The 14021-nt window shown below is 36.8% G+C and overlaps 1 protein-coding gene across 1 annotated transcript; it reads left to right on the forward strand.

Annotated features, from left to right (window-relative positions):
* The first annotated feature begins 1093 nt into the window (after positions 1-1093).
* Positions 1094-13387, forward strand: LOC128220036 (uncharacterized). The gene is given in 5 exon segments (XM_052928282.1): positions 1094-2387; positions 2390-2632; positions 9138-10409; positions 10412-11468; positions 11607-13387. Coding segments are annotated over 5 exon segments (5634 nt in total). The 3' UTR covers positions 13375-13387.
* Positions 13388-14021: the final 634 nt, after the last annotated feature.

Below are 14021 nucleotides of genomic sequence, written 5' to 3' on the forward strand. Positions count from 1 at the left end.
ATATAATGGAAAAGAACAAACAAACAGGAACAAGACAAGTAGTTAATAAATAATTCAATGAACAAATACGTAAACATAATGCAAACTTATTTTATATTAAGTTGTTTTCTTCCTGTTTCAGATATAAAGTGATGAAGATGGTGAAGTTGTGGATCGCTGATGTATAAAGCCATTACGTAGCAATATTTACAAGGTACGCCCTCATCGAGTTTAGATGTAATAGTATTGTACATTTCACTAAGGAAACCCTTTCAAACGAACTGCGACTTACAGAAATTGATTTTGATATGCAGTTTGGGGCATATTATGAACTATATTTTACAGTAAAATTGTTTTTGTTTTTTTTCTTAAAAGTACCGTGACCATCATGACTTGTCACACCATGTGTGCTGCAGTTTTTTTCTGCTCGTCCGTCTTTTAATGAAAAAGGTCGCTATATTTCGTCGTCGTCGACTTGCTGATGCACTGTTGACAATATTTCAAAATCAGTAGATTATATGGGTAATGAGTACAAGTTTTCAAACTTGTTATGTTTTATAGATGTTAATATGAAACTTGGTACACATGTATACAATGACAACACTCATTCCTCAAGGGTCTCATTTGAAACTATACAGTAAGGCCACAATTAAAAAAAACTGCTTTAGTTCCCCTACCCACAACTGTTGGGGAGGGTAGGCAGTTAGGGATTTTTTTATAAGTATATATACTTTCCCATTTAGTATACTTGGCTTCTAACGCCATCCTGTAGAAATGAAACGGTAATAAATATGACACCACAAACGGCCTTAAATTTTATTTGAGTCAGGTCGTGTAAGTGCAATCAATGTTTTAAGGATGGCCTTACTACCTCAATATAAAAAAGAAAGAAAATTTAGTACTTATTTTTACAAGGCCCCTTGATATCTAAACATGTGCTTATTGGTTTGCCGCTCGGAGAGCGAAGTTTGGCATCCACTTGCGGTGTTTTTGTCTATATCGTTAAATCTCATTCTTAAAAATCTCATAATATAAAAGGTGTATTAAGAGTGTCGCAAGTATATTTTTGTATTGTATTTTTTAGGGAAATCGTCGGATTTTATTATTGTAAGCGATGGGCAGCAGGAATGACATTAATGAGTTGGCTAAATATTTCCAAAATACTTCACTGTCTGCAAAGCCTGAAAATGAATCAAAAGATTCAGCTTATAAAAGAACTAACAATGACATCACTGTTGATAAACAAGTTTTTTCTAGACGTTTGCCGTTAGATATAGATATTGCAAACATGAATGAAGCATTCGGAGGTGCGAAGCCAAAACAAGGTCATTGGCACAGCGATCGACATAGGACAGTCATCGGTAGTAATCAAAGAAGACCTACATTTGGGCATGACGACAGAGAAAAGTATTATTCAATATCTGAAAATAAAGATCGCGAGGCAAGTAAAGTAGAACAAAACAAAGACACTCGTCGACAACCGATATACAGTAAAAGTACGACTTTGGCGTACGACAACCCTGAATGGCGGCATTCAGTATCAGAAGATAAAAGCAATTTCTCAGACAAGTGGAGACCAATCAATGCCGACGTGACAAAACACAAATCATCTTTTAAATCCTCAGCAAGTTCAAGAACGAGTGAGAACACATTAGATGTTGGTTTTGATCCAGTGCCAGATGCAGAAGCAAAGCGTAATCGTGCTGAGAATGATGTAAAAAGTAGCTGTTTACCAAAAGCAAACATAAACGTCAGCACAGGAATTTTCAGAATGGAAAAAAGTAGAGGAGATACACAAAAGGCAAATTATAATAATACTTGTGACAAAACCATTCGAAATAACGGGAATACGAGGGAGACTGATGACAAAAAAACACATACCCAGATTTATGTTGTGATTTGTGACGAAGTTTCAAATGAGCGGAGAATTCAAGATTTTTTATATCAGCGGATGGGTAGACCGGAGTGGTTGACTTTAGAGGTTAAGTGTGTTGAGAAAATGGTAGGACTCAGCGAAGGATGCACCTTGGTAACAACGTCATTTGCAAGTGCAAGCACTGCTAGCAAAGCAGTAGATCTTCTGCACAGTTCCAACAAAAACTTTTCCAGCAAAGTTCATGTATTCATTAGCAAGAAAAGTGCCCTCGGCGAGGAGCTGACGATGACTGATAAACGTGAGGCTGAAATTAAAAAAGCTCGAGAGGAAATGCTAGAAACGGCAGAACATTTTGTGCAAAAACACAATATGAAAATAAAAGAAAAGGAAGATGAAATCGGGGAAATCGACACCGTATTGCATAGACAGAAAATTTCATTCAATGTTTATGACAAACTATCAGACAAGAAGTCGGCTTTGGATGACAAGTTACAGGAGCTAAAATCACAAAAGGGAGAGTTTTGTAAATACATTAAGCAATAGAAACAAAATTTGAAGACATAATAGATAATGATAAATTCGGAAATGATTTGAAAGAAATTCGAAAGGCTCTTGGTGTCGAATGCCGGCGCTTAGAAGCAGCCCTACCGATATATGCAAGACGAGAGGACATCCTTACAACAATACAGGACAACCAGGTTGCTGTTGTACTTGGCGAAACGGGATCTGGAAAATCCACTCAAATGGTCCAGTACCTGTATCAAGTTGGATATGGAGGTATTTAATACAATTAAATAAATATATTTTATAGGTTCAAGGACGTAGACATTTAATTGGATATTATATGTCTCATAGTATTTTTTTCAAAACTCATACATATATAAATAAGTTTTGCATACATTGTATATATTGGTACCTATACATATATGGATAACACAGTAGATATGAAAAGATAACATTGTATAAATGATACTTTAATAACTGCTTTGTCGATTTAGTTGAACTTTGGCAAGCTTTCTTCCATTGACTTATTAGCCACAAATCATGGATATTTCATGTGTCTCACTGAGTGTTTTCGTCAGACGTCGGCTTTTTAGCTCACCTTAGCCGTAGGCTGAGGGTAAGCTATTACGATCGATCAATGTCCGTCGTCCGTCGTCTGTCGTGTGTCGTCCGGCGTCCGTCCACACTTAGTTTGTAAACACTCTTGTGGTAACATTTTTGCCTCAATTGTCACGTACCTTGGTCAGGATGTTTGTCCCAGTAATTACTCAGACGAGTTCGAACATGAATAATCTGGGATAAAATACTAGGTAACATGAGCCCAAAATAGAAAAACCTTGTTTACATTCTAGAGGTTACTTTTTCAGCCCAAATATCCGGGAAATTTGTCAGAAAGGTTTTTTTTTTGTTGATTTCTAACTCAAGTTCGAAGATGGGTCATCTGGGGTCAAAAACTAGTTCACAGAGCCCAAATATGAAAAACCTTGTTAACATTTAGAGGTAACATTTTCAAGACAAATATCCTGGAAATTTGTCAGAAAGATCATTTTTTTTTATTTCTAGGTCATGTTCGATTAGGGGTCATCTGGGGTCAAAATCTTGGTCACAGAGCTCAAATATGGAAAAACCTTGCTAACACTCTAGAGGTAACATTTTCATCCCAAATATCCTGGAAATTTGTCAGAAAGGTTGCTTCGTTGATTTCTAGCTCAAGTTCGAATATGGGTCATCTGGGGTCAAAAACTATATCACAGAGCCCAAATATGGAAAAACCTTGTAAACACACTATAGGTAACATTTTCAGCCCAAATATCCTGGAAATTTGTCAGAAATGTGTTTTTGTTGATTTCTAACTCAAATCGAATATGGGTCATCTGTTGTCAAAAACTATGTCTCAGAGCCCAAATATGGAAAAACCTTGTTAACACTCAAGAGATAACATTTTCAGCCCAAATATCCTGGAAATTTGTCAGAAATGTTTTTTCGTTGAGTTCTAACTCAAATTTAAATATGGTTCATCTTGGGTCAAAAACTAGGTCACAGAGCCTAAATATGGAAAAAACCTTGATAACACTCTAGAGGTAACATTTTCAGCCAAAATATCATGGAAATTTGTCAAAAATGTTGTTTCGTTGATTTCTAGCAACATCTGGGGTCAAAAACAAGGTCACAGAGCCCAACTACTCTAGAGGTAACATGTTAAGCCCAAATATCCTGGAAATTTGTCAGAAAGGTTGTTTTGATAATTTTTAAATCAAGTACGAATATGGGTCATCTGTGGTCAAAAACTAGGTCGCAGAGCCCAAATATGGAAAAACGATGTTTACATTCTAGATGTAACATTTTCAGTCCAAATATCCTGGAAATTTGTCAGAAAGGTTGTTTTTATAATTTTTAGGTCAAGTTCGAATATGGGTCATCTGGGGTCAAAACTAGGTCACAGAGCTCAAATATGGAAAAACCTTGTTAACTGTCTGAGGTAACATTTGTATCACAAATATTCTGGAAATTTGTTAGAAAGGTTGTTTTGATGATTTCAATGTCAGGTACGATTATGGGTCATTTGGGGTTAGAAACTTGGTCACAAGGCCCTAGTATTGAAAAGCTTTGTAAACTATTTAGAGGCCACATTTTTAGCCCAATGTCAAAAGCTACTAATAATACACTGCCAGGCTACTGACAAGTCTTGGAAGGGGTTTACAGATCTACTTATAGTAGACTTCTATAAAGTTTTCTTCAAATCCTGACCAAAAACTAGGTCAAAAAGCCCAATTATAGAAAAACCTTTTTAACACTCTAGAGGTAACATGTTAAGCCCAAATATCCGGGAATTTTGTCTGATAGGTTGTTTTGATAATTTTTAAGTCAAGTTCGAATATGGGTTATCTGTGGTCAAAAGCGAGGTCACAGAGCCAAAATATAGAAAAACCTTGTTTACATCCTAGAGGTAACATTTTCAGTCGAAATATCCTGGAAATTTGTTAGAAAGGTTGTTTTGATAATTTTAGGTCAAGTTCGAATATGGGTCATCTGGGGTCAAAACTAGGTCACAGAGCCCAAATATTGAAAACCTTGTTAACTCTCTAGAGGTTACATCTGTATCACAAATATTCTGGAAATTTGTTAGAAAGGTTGTTTTGATGATTTCAATGTCAGGTATGATTATTGGTCATTTGGGGTTAAAAACTAGGTCACAGGGCCCTAGTGTTGAAAAGCCTTGTAACCTATTAAGAGGCTACATTTTCAGCCCAATGTCAAAAACTACTAATAAAACACTGCCAGGCTACTGACAAGTCTTGGAAGGGCTTTACAGGTCTGCTTATAGTAGACTTCTATAAAGTTTTCTTCGAATCCTGATCCTTGTGTCAAATTTATCCCTGCTCAACCGTTTAGACCGTTTTACAGGTAAGCGATTTAGGGTCATCATGGCCCTCTTGTTGAAGAATAAGGAGGGTTATTTAACTTGACCAACGTCGGCGTCCGGGTACATTTTAGGGCAAATTGGCATTTTCATTTATTCTTCCAATGTCATTCCATTCACTCCATACTAACCTAGGTGTTATCATCAGACCATCGTAAAATATCATACTCGATACAAATTATGGCCCCTGGTTGACTTAGGATCTTAGATTTAAGTTTTGGGGCACATTGTGTCCTGTTAAAATTTGAGTTCGGATTTTCACTTATTACTTCTATACCCTTAATTTAATTGACTTCATACTTGCCATTATACAATTAGGTAAGTTAATCCGTGTTTTCTTAAACACAAATTATTGCCCTTGATCGACTTATAAAGTTTGGTTAACGTTCAAATACCGTTTATTTAATCGACTTCCTACTTCACACAGTTATTCGCATCCATAGCACAATATGAATAGGGAACTCAATATTAACCTTTATACAAATTATAGGCCTTGATTGGTTTTTATTTTACTTTTTTATAATTGTTTTTGACAAGCACAAATTATTACAGCATTCTTTTCTAAAACAAAGCGGCGAACAGTCGAGCGCGATATCCTACAATATCTTGGTTGTGAATGAGACCAGTCCTCTAAGAATAGGGAAAATAGAGAATTCCTTAAATTATCCAGCCCTTCTGTGGGGTTCAAAAAGGTCAAAGCTCCCTTTATATTCTTTGATTGTCGGAGGGGCCGAATTTCACTTGAAGAGAAAACAAAAATATATGAGTAGCATCACCTAGAGGTCCTCTACCTAGTTACCTCAAACCGTGCTCCTGGAATCAGGATTCGCCTCTTCCACTACCCGTTTAAAATGGACTCATATTGCAAACAAACTTCTTGTCTGAACAGATAAGACATAAAACTCACATATTTGGGGTGTTTCACAGGATCGAAGTCCGCCTGATTTATTTTGCTGCACATTAATAGTCTTAACTCATTGTTTAATTCGTGGATCCATTATTCTTAAACACGTATATCCACATGATTCAAATTTGTAATGTAATATGTGCATTTGACTCTTATTTTCAAGGGCTATATAGGAGTTGCATTTGCCACTTCCCGTAACGTCACGTGAGGTCCAGTCATAATATTTTGTGTCGCATTTAGCTTCAAAAGTAATGCACCTACACCCATGCAATTATGAATCTGGTCAGCATGGGAAATTTGCACCTGTAGTTATTTCGAATTTCTCTTTGTCTTACAAGAGTTGTACAACAATATGGTATGAACTATTTTGCGAAGCATTCATTGGATTGATGGTCAGCATCAGCTTATGCATCTGTCATTTCTTTCACATTACACTTGGCCACTTGTTTCCTGTTCAATGCGACGTCTGGGGGTATTGATTACGACTGTGATAGTCCACATTCATCAGATATCAAAATAAATAACTGCAATTTCGTTCAAATCATGTCTCTGCTTAAGGTCATCACCAAGTTTTTGTACTGAAGTTCACCACGACCTTGTCCTTTGACTTACTGACAACAACATCGATATACTTCATATAATGGTCATGACCAACCTACCTAGAGAGTTTAAGATCCAAGAGCCTTAATGTTCGTCATATATTTATCGGTCAGATCTTTAGCTGAAATTTATTTTAAGCAACGACTTTTTTGACCAATTGACCTCAAAATAAAAAAGAATGTTGTATCTGCTGGTCATGACCAACCTGCCTACAAAACTTAAGAACCCTGGACCTAAGGCTAAGCGTTCTTTATATATTGACCGGAGACCGTGGGGACGCACGGACGGACAGACTGAAGATCAGATTACTATATGCAACCATTTGGGGCATCGAAATTCCAGGTGCTGTAATACTAACACTTATAGATAAAAGGGTTAATGTTTTTAGTTATGCGTTTGAGAAAAGCTTTGGATGAATATTGGAAATTCTGTACTTTTCCAGTTTATAAGGGGTATGATAATATTAAGAATATATGAAAATTGAATTTAAAGCAACAAAATACTTAACAAATAGCGAGGATACCATTGTCTAAATAAACAAACTGTACTTTAGTTTGAATGGGATAAATTTGAGTCACCCTGTGGTTGGTCGGTCGGTCCGTTGCAACTTTCCTTGTCCGGAGGATAACGTAAGAACGACTTGATGGAATTTAATTAAACTTCATAGTATTACGATGATCAAACATAATGAGGAAGTGCAGTGATCAACTCTATTTCAGCCATTTATTGATTTATTTCCATTTGTTTTTTCTTGTCCGGAGCAAAACTACTCGATGGAAATTAATTCAACTTCATACACTGATAGAATATAACGAAAGATCGTTCAGTGGAAAGAACCACAACTATATTAAACCTTTTAACAGAGTTATTGCCCTTTGTTACTTTTTTCGTGTCCGGGGATTCACTTGAAAACTATTGCATGAAAGTTAATTAAACTTCATACAATGGTAATGCACAATGAATGGAAGTGCAGTGTACAAGAATCATAACTCTAAAAATGACAAACAATAAAACATGCATACTAATGTTTAGGTCAAGTTGGGATTTTCGCTCATAATCTGTATATAATATTTAACACATATATTGACCCTTTATTGACTTATAAATGTTTACAAAAATGGGGAGGTAGGATAGGTCACCATGGAAATAAGTTAGATATTGAAGGTGATTTGTACATACGGGCAAAAATACTTATGGCTATGTGTTCAACAATGCCACCCGGGGGCATTTGTCACGTTGCTGTGATATTTGTTTTGTTTGCTGATATTAGATGAATTGGGTACTTAAGTTCGTAAACTGAGTTATAAAACCCGTAGCCTACGAGTTTGCGTTAAGTTATGAAATGCCCATTATATGTGTCCAAAGGTTTGTAACAAAAACATACATCTTTTGTTTCTTATTTCTTTACTCAGTTTAAACAATTGTTTGTTCATAAAGATTGTTTTTCATCAAACATATTTCAGATTTATCTAACAAAAATAATGTTTGCCTGCCCATTTTGATCATGTCCTTCCATGGTAAACATTGAAACCTATTCAATAACTTAATAATCGGATTTTTTGGTCGCAAACATGGAAGGAATCGAGCATAATTTGTGTTGCGTATAGCTACAGTTAGAGATCTTCTATCGAGTTAAAACAAACAATGTCCTTCATCTATTGGTGTTATGAGCCATAAGGCCCATATATTCAATAAAAACTTATAAGATAATGAACTTCATATCTTGTCGAAAGCAGCATGCATTAAACATAGAAGCATCAGCTATAGGACATGTGCATTTTTTTTAATCGTGCCAATTTGGTCGTAATTGGCACCTTGTACTTTTGTCACACAGTTGTTTATTGTCATCATTGTATTAAGTGATATAACTCTAAATGATCATCAATACATATAATGGCCCCGGACTGATTTAAACGATTTTGTAAAAGTTTGCTGGCATGTTGGGACTTTTGATCATATCTCGAAAAGTGTATTTAATTGACATGATACTTCACCCGTCAGACAACTGAACTCTACATAATCAACAATAAAAACAATCATAGCATATAAGCGCTCATGCAATTGAAAATATTTTTCACGTCAATGTCATTCGACAATAAACTGAGATATCTCTATATGATCCGATTCAAGTTATGGCCAGTTTTTTTTAAAGAAAGTTTGGCTTAGTTTTCAAAGCCATCAAAAAAGTTATTTAACTGTATATGCCATGTTTTGGTATAAACTTGTTTGTTCAATATGCTTGCATGCCTATTAAGTGGAGAAGTCGAGCACGCTGTAATGCGATAGCTTTTGTTGGAAATTATTGCTTAGATTGATCAAAGATGGGCTTTATATAACATTCTACCTTTCAGGCAAAGGCCTTATTGCTTGCACTCAGCCTAGAAAGATTGCAGCAATCAGTCTGGCGACCCATGTGTCCAAAGAACTAGCCTCAAGCGTTGGACAAAAAGTTGGCTATCAAGTAGGCATGCAGATAAAGAAAACAGATATCACAAAGGTTTTGTATATGACTGATCACAATTTGCTGAATGAATGTTTAACAGATAGGTCGTTATCAAAGTACTCTTGTGTAATTATTGATGAGGCCCATGAGAGAAGCATTCAAACAGATTTACTTTTAGGACTTCTTAAGCATTGTTTGAAAACCAGACCAGAACTCAAAGTTATTGTGACGTCTGCAACAATTGACCCAGACATATTTGTTCAGTACTTTGGGGGTCCACAAAACTGCCCCGTTTTAAGTGTTTCCGGTCGTGCATTTCCCGTAGATGTCATTTGGGATCATGACGAAATGTACGATAGCCAATATTCAAACGATTTTGAGAGGAAGGCCCTTCAGAAAGCTATTGACATCCACACAGGAACTGATGTTAATTCTGGGGATATTATTGTGTTCCTTACATCTGCTTTTGAGACAGTTAGGTGTGCGGAACGGTTCAAAGAAAAAAGTGTAGACCAGAATTGCATCTGTTTGCCGCTGCACGGAAAACTAAAACCAGGAGAGCAACAACTAGTTTTTGATCCAACTCCGAAGGGAAAGCGAAAGATTATTTTCTCGACTAACATTGCTGAAACTTCCGTCACAATAGATGGCATTACGTATGTGATAGATACTGGGCTCGTGAAAGAAATGCGTTTTGATCCTAAACGTTACATGAGTTCTTTGGATGTTGTGACTGTAAGCAAGAGCTCCGCCAATCAGCGTAAAGGAAGGGCGGGGAGAACTGCTGCAGGAACATGTTACAGACTCTATGCGCAAACTGACTTTAGCAAAATGGAAAAATCTGGAACTCCCGAAATATTACGTATCCATGTTGCGCAAGGTATTTTGAAACTTTTACAAATGGAAGTTAATCCTTTTGACTTTGATTACGTCCAGTCGCCCTCACCAGCGGCAATGAAAAGTGCAGTCGAAGAGCTTATGAGTATAGAAGCTGTTGACAAAGATGGAATTACTGAGCTTGGAGAATGGATAGTGCGACTCCCTATTGAACCAAGGCTTGGAGTGATGGTTAAAAAGGGAATTGACATGGGTGTTTCTCTTGAATCGATTGTCATTGCAACTTGTTGTAATCAACAAGTGTTCTTTCGCACTGGTTCAGATGAAGAGAAAAAAGTATCTGATATGAAAAACTGGAGTTCTGTCACATTGGAGGTGACTTACTGACTATGTTGTCGGTATATAGAGAGTGGGATAAAGTCAACGAAAAGGAAAAGGGCAAATGGTGTAATACAAAGAGCGTCAATGGAAAATCAATGAAAGGCGTTCGGGAAATGGTCGATGAAATATGCACATCACTGAAGAGAGAGTTGGATGTGAATATCCGGCATAATTTTATTGAAGTAGCTGAAGCCGATTCACGTATAGGAAAGTTAATTTTTGAATGCATGTACTCTAACCTGGGTTACTACCTTGGACATGAAAGTGCGGGCTACCTGATTGTTAATCGCAATCACAGGGTACAGATACACCCTTCTTCAGCCCTGATTTCTCTAGGCTGTCAGCCTGAATGGATAGTCTTCAACAGAGTTTTGAAAACCTCAGCGGATTTTATCACAGAGATAACGCCAGTTCCGGAAGACTACATTAAGGAGGCGGAGCGCTTAGGCAAAATCAAACTAGACAGAACAGCATTGCACAATCAACGGATTGAACGAGTGAGCACAATTCCAGTTGGAAAACATGTGTTTTGGAAGTTTGTTGGACCAATGCATAAAGAACGAAAGTCATTAGAAGCGGACATTCAAGATGTTTGCAACGGTTCCAATGTGATAATTGAAGCAAATAGACGGAGAGGTGAAGTAGTATTGTTTACAGTCCCGCAATATTCTAAACTTGCGTTGGACATACTTAAGAAAAACCTCAAACCATTACCTTCTCAGCTATTGAACGAACGAATAGAAAAGCCTTTGTGCGAATCAGAAGTGAGGGTGGTTATAAAAGAAGGTGGTGAAGTTGCTGATATATTGATGCCAGATCAATACAGGGTCTGTAACATCAAGAAGAATGACTCCGCTGAAAATTCCTTAACGGAAGACGAGGTACACACCGTATTGTCTCAGTTCGGACCATTAGAGCAGATTTGGCAAACAACAGAAAATCGAAGCACAAACAGCATGTTTTGGGGGAAAGTAACATTCACAAATGCAAGCGATGCTAATGAAGCTGTAAGTGGCATAAGGTACGAAGAAGACAGTTTGTTTTCTCTTGTTCCAAGTACCTTTACTAAAAATAGACACATCCGACAACAAGGATTCACAATGAAGCTGAGCTGGACACGTCGGAAGTGAAAAGGAATATGCTTCGTGTCTTGTAACAGACCGGAAGACGTTGTTCGCTTACTGATGACGAGGATACAGGTATTAGACGGAGATATTTCTGTCCAGCCAGCCAAAGAACGCCTAGACGATAAGAAGTCAGATCTTTTCATAAGGGGAATACCTTTGACAGTTTGTGAGGATGATATTAAAGAAGGTCTAGCAAATTCACTAGGTGTTGTCAATTCTAAAGAGCGCTTCACCGTTTTTATCCCGCGTGAGAATTGTACTCTTCGAACAAATGAGCTTGGATTGGTACGAACAGAGTTGACGAATTTGTTGTCTACGTTGTCCAGACCGGAACATTTCCGATCAAATGTGGTAGAGTACAGGCAACAAACAGTTACTGCTTTTGCATTTGTCACTTTCAATAATGCAGAAATGTGTGAACATGTTGCTGACAGGATAAATGACGGGGGTTGTTATATCAATGACTGCAAATTACGCGCGGAGGTTGAATATAAGTCATCTGTGCATGTGAAGCGGTTCTTGTTTGATCTTCTGAAACAAGACATTAATGAAAAGGTAGAAATGTATCGAACACAAAGTCAGTCCACAACGGTTGAAATAAGGTCGCTGATATCTGGCAACTTTTCGCTTGATATACAGTCTATTTCTTCACAAAACTTAGCTAGGGCAAAGGTTTCATTTGACAAACTTGTTCAAGGGGAAGTGTTGGATTGTGATGTAATAAACAACATTCAAGTGTTATTCTTTGGTGATGGTCTTGCGAAGATAAAAGAAATCGAGAAGTTTAGTGGTGCGGTCATTATTCTTGATGAAAGGCGCATGCAGATTTCCGTTCAAGGAAGTACAGCTTCAAAGAAAACAGCTATTGCACTCATAAGAACAGAAGTTCTAAGGTGCGCTGATTCGAAGGAGACAATAGTTCGCCTGAAAGGTGAAGATAACCCACCCGGTTTAATGAAGGCATTGGTCGTCAAGTATGGGATAAAACTTGATGAATTGAAAACTAAAACCGGTTTGTCGTCGATAACATTGAATTTTCGATACCATGAAATATCGTTGTCGGGTAAAGATGGCGCCGTTGTGAAAGCAATATCAATTATTGGGGAGCTTAAAGAGTCTCTGTCAAGGGACAAAACCGCCGCGAATGCTAGCACAGATTTGCCGGATTGTCCAGTATGTCTGACCCCTATAAATGAAGAAGATATGTTTCGACTTGAATACTGCGGTCATGCCTATTGTGAAACCTGCCTGACGAACCAAATAAGATTTGCCATACAGAATAAAGAATTTCCGGTCAGCTGTGCGGTACAAAATTGCGACAAAGGTTTCGTTGCTCGTGACTTCAATTTTCAAATGGGAAATAACTTCATTATGCCATCAGAACTTGTCCAGGCATCTATGACAAGCTTCGTAAGAAGGCACAACAAAGAGTACAAGTTTTGTCCAACGCCGAATTGCAATATGGTATACAAGGTATCAGGAATTGGTGGAAGGTTTGACTGTGTTCTTTGTAAATCTTCGACGTGCACAAAGTGCCATATTGAGTTCCATGAAGGCCTCACCTGCGCCATGTACATAAGTGCAAAAAATGATGAAGATTCTGTGCGAAGATGGATAAACGAAGATCCTCAGAACAGAAAGAGTTGCCCTGTTTGTAATATAAGTATCGAGAAGATCGATGGTTGTTATCACATTACGTGCAAGTGTGGTTCTCATGTGTGCTGGAAATGTCTCAAGTACTTTTCGTCAATGTCCGCTTGCTACGGACATATGCAAGCCGAGCATGACTCGTTTGTGTAACCCGGTTTAAAAACTCTCAACTTGTTCAGGTGTAAGTTGTAAACAAGGTGTATGTTTCTTAAATTGTTAAGACGCATGATTTCTTTCTATATTATGTTGAATATATACATATATTATATATTTAATATTGTGTGTTGAAAAAAATGTTTGAACATTATTGCAAATGGGATTTAAAATCGAATGGAAATGTTTCATTAAACAAAGCAAAACTATTTATATGATAAGTGTCTGAAACGTTCTAGATAACTTCAATCAATGTATTAAAACGATATTTATTTATCGATTTGTTAAATGTATATTTCTTTACGTGTTCCGCTAAAATATCCATGAAGTTTTAGCAGAAAAATAGCACAGTGAAATTTTTCAATTTAAATTAAGGAATGAAAATATAAATTTAAATAAACTACTTTTGTAATCATTTGTAGTTACTTCCCATTGATCAAAACTACATACATCATTTTTGAACAAGTAAATTTTGTAAAAAAAAATAGTTCTATATTAAAACAAGGTTGCATTTTTAAATATAGATATTTTGGAAAATAAACTTATCGTTAGTTTGAAAAATGGAGATCCTATTTATCAAACGTTATCTTGAAGCTGAAGTGAATTTGCTTTCGTACAAAACATCATAGACGAAAACAACACCC

This window comes from Mya arenaria, chromosome 15 (assembly GCF_026914265.1).
Source record: "Mya arenaria isolate MELC-2E11 chromosome 15, ASM2691426v1".
Lineage (NCBI taxonomy): Eukaryota > Metazoa > Mollusca > Bivalvia > Myida > Myidae > Mya > Mya arenaria.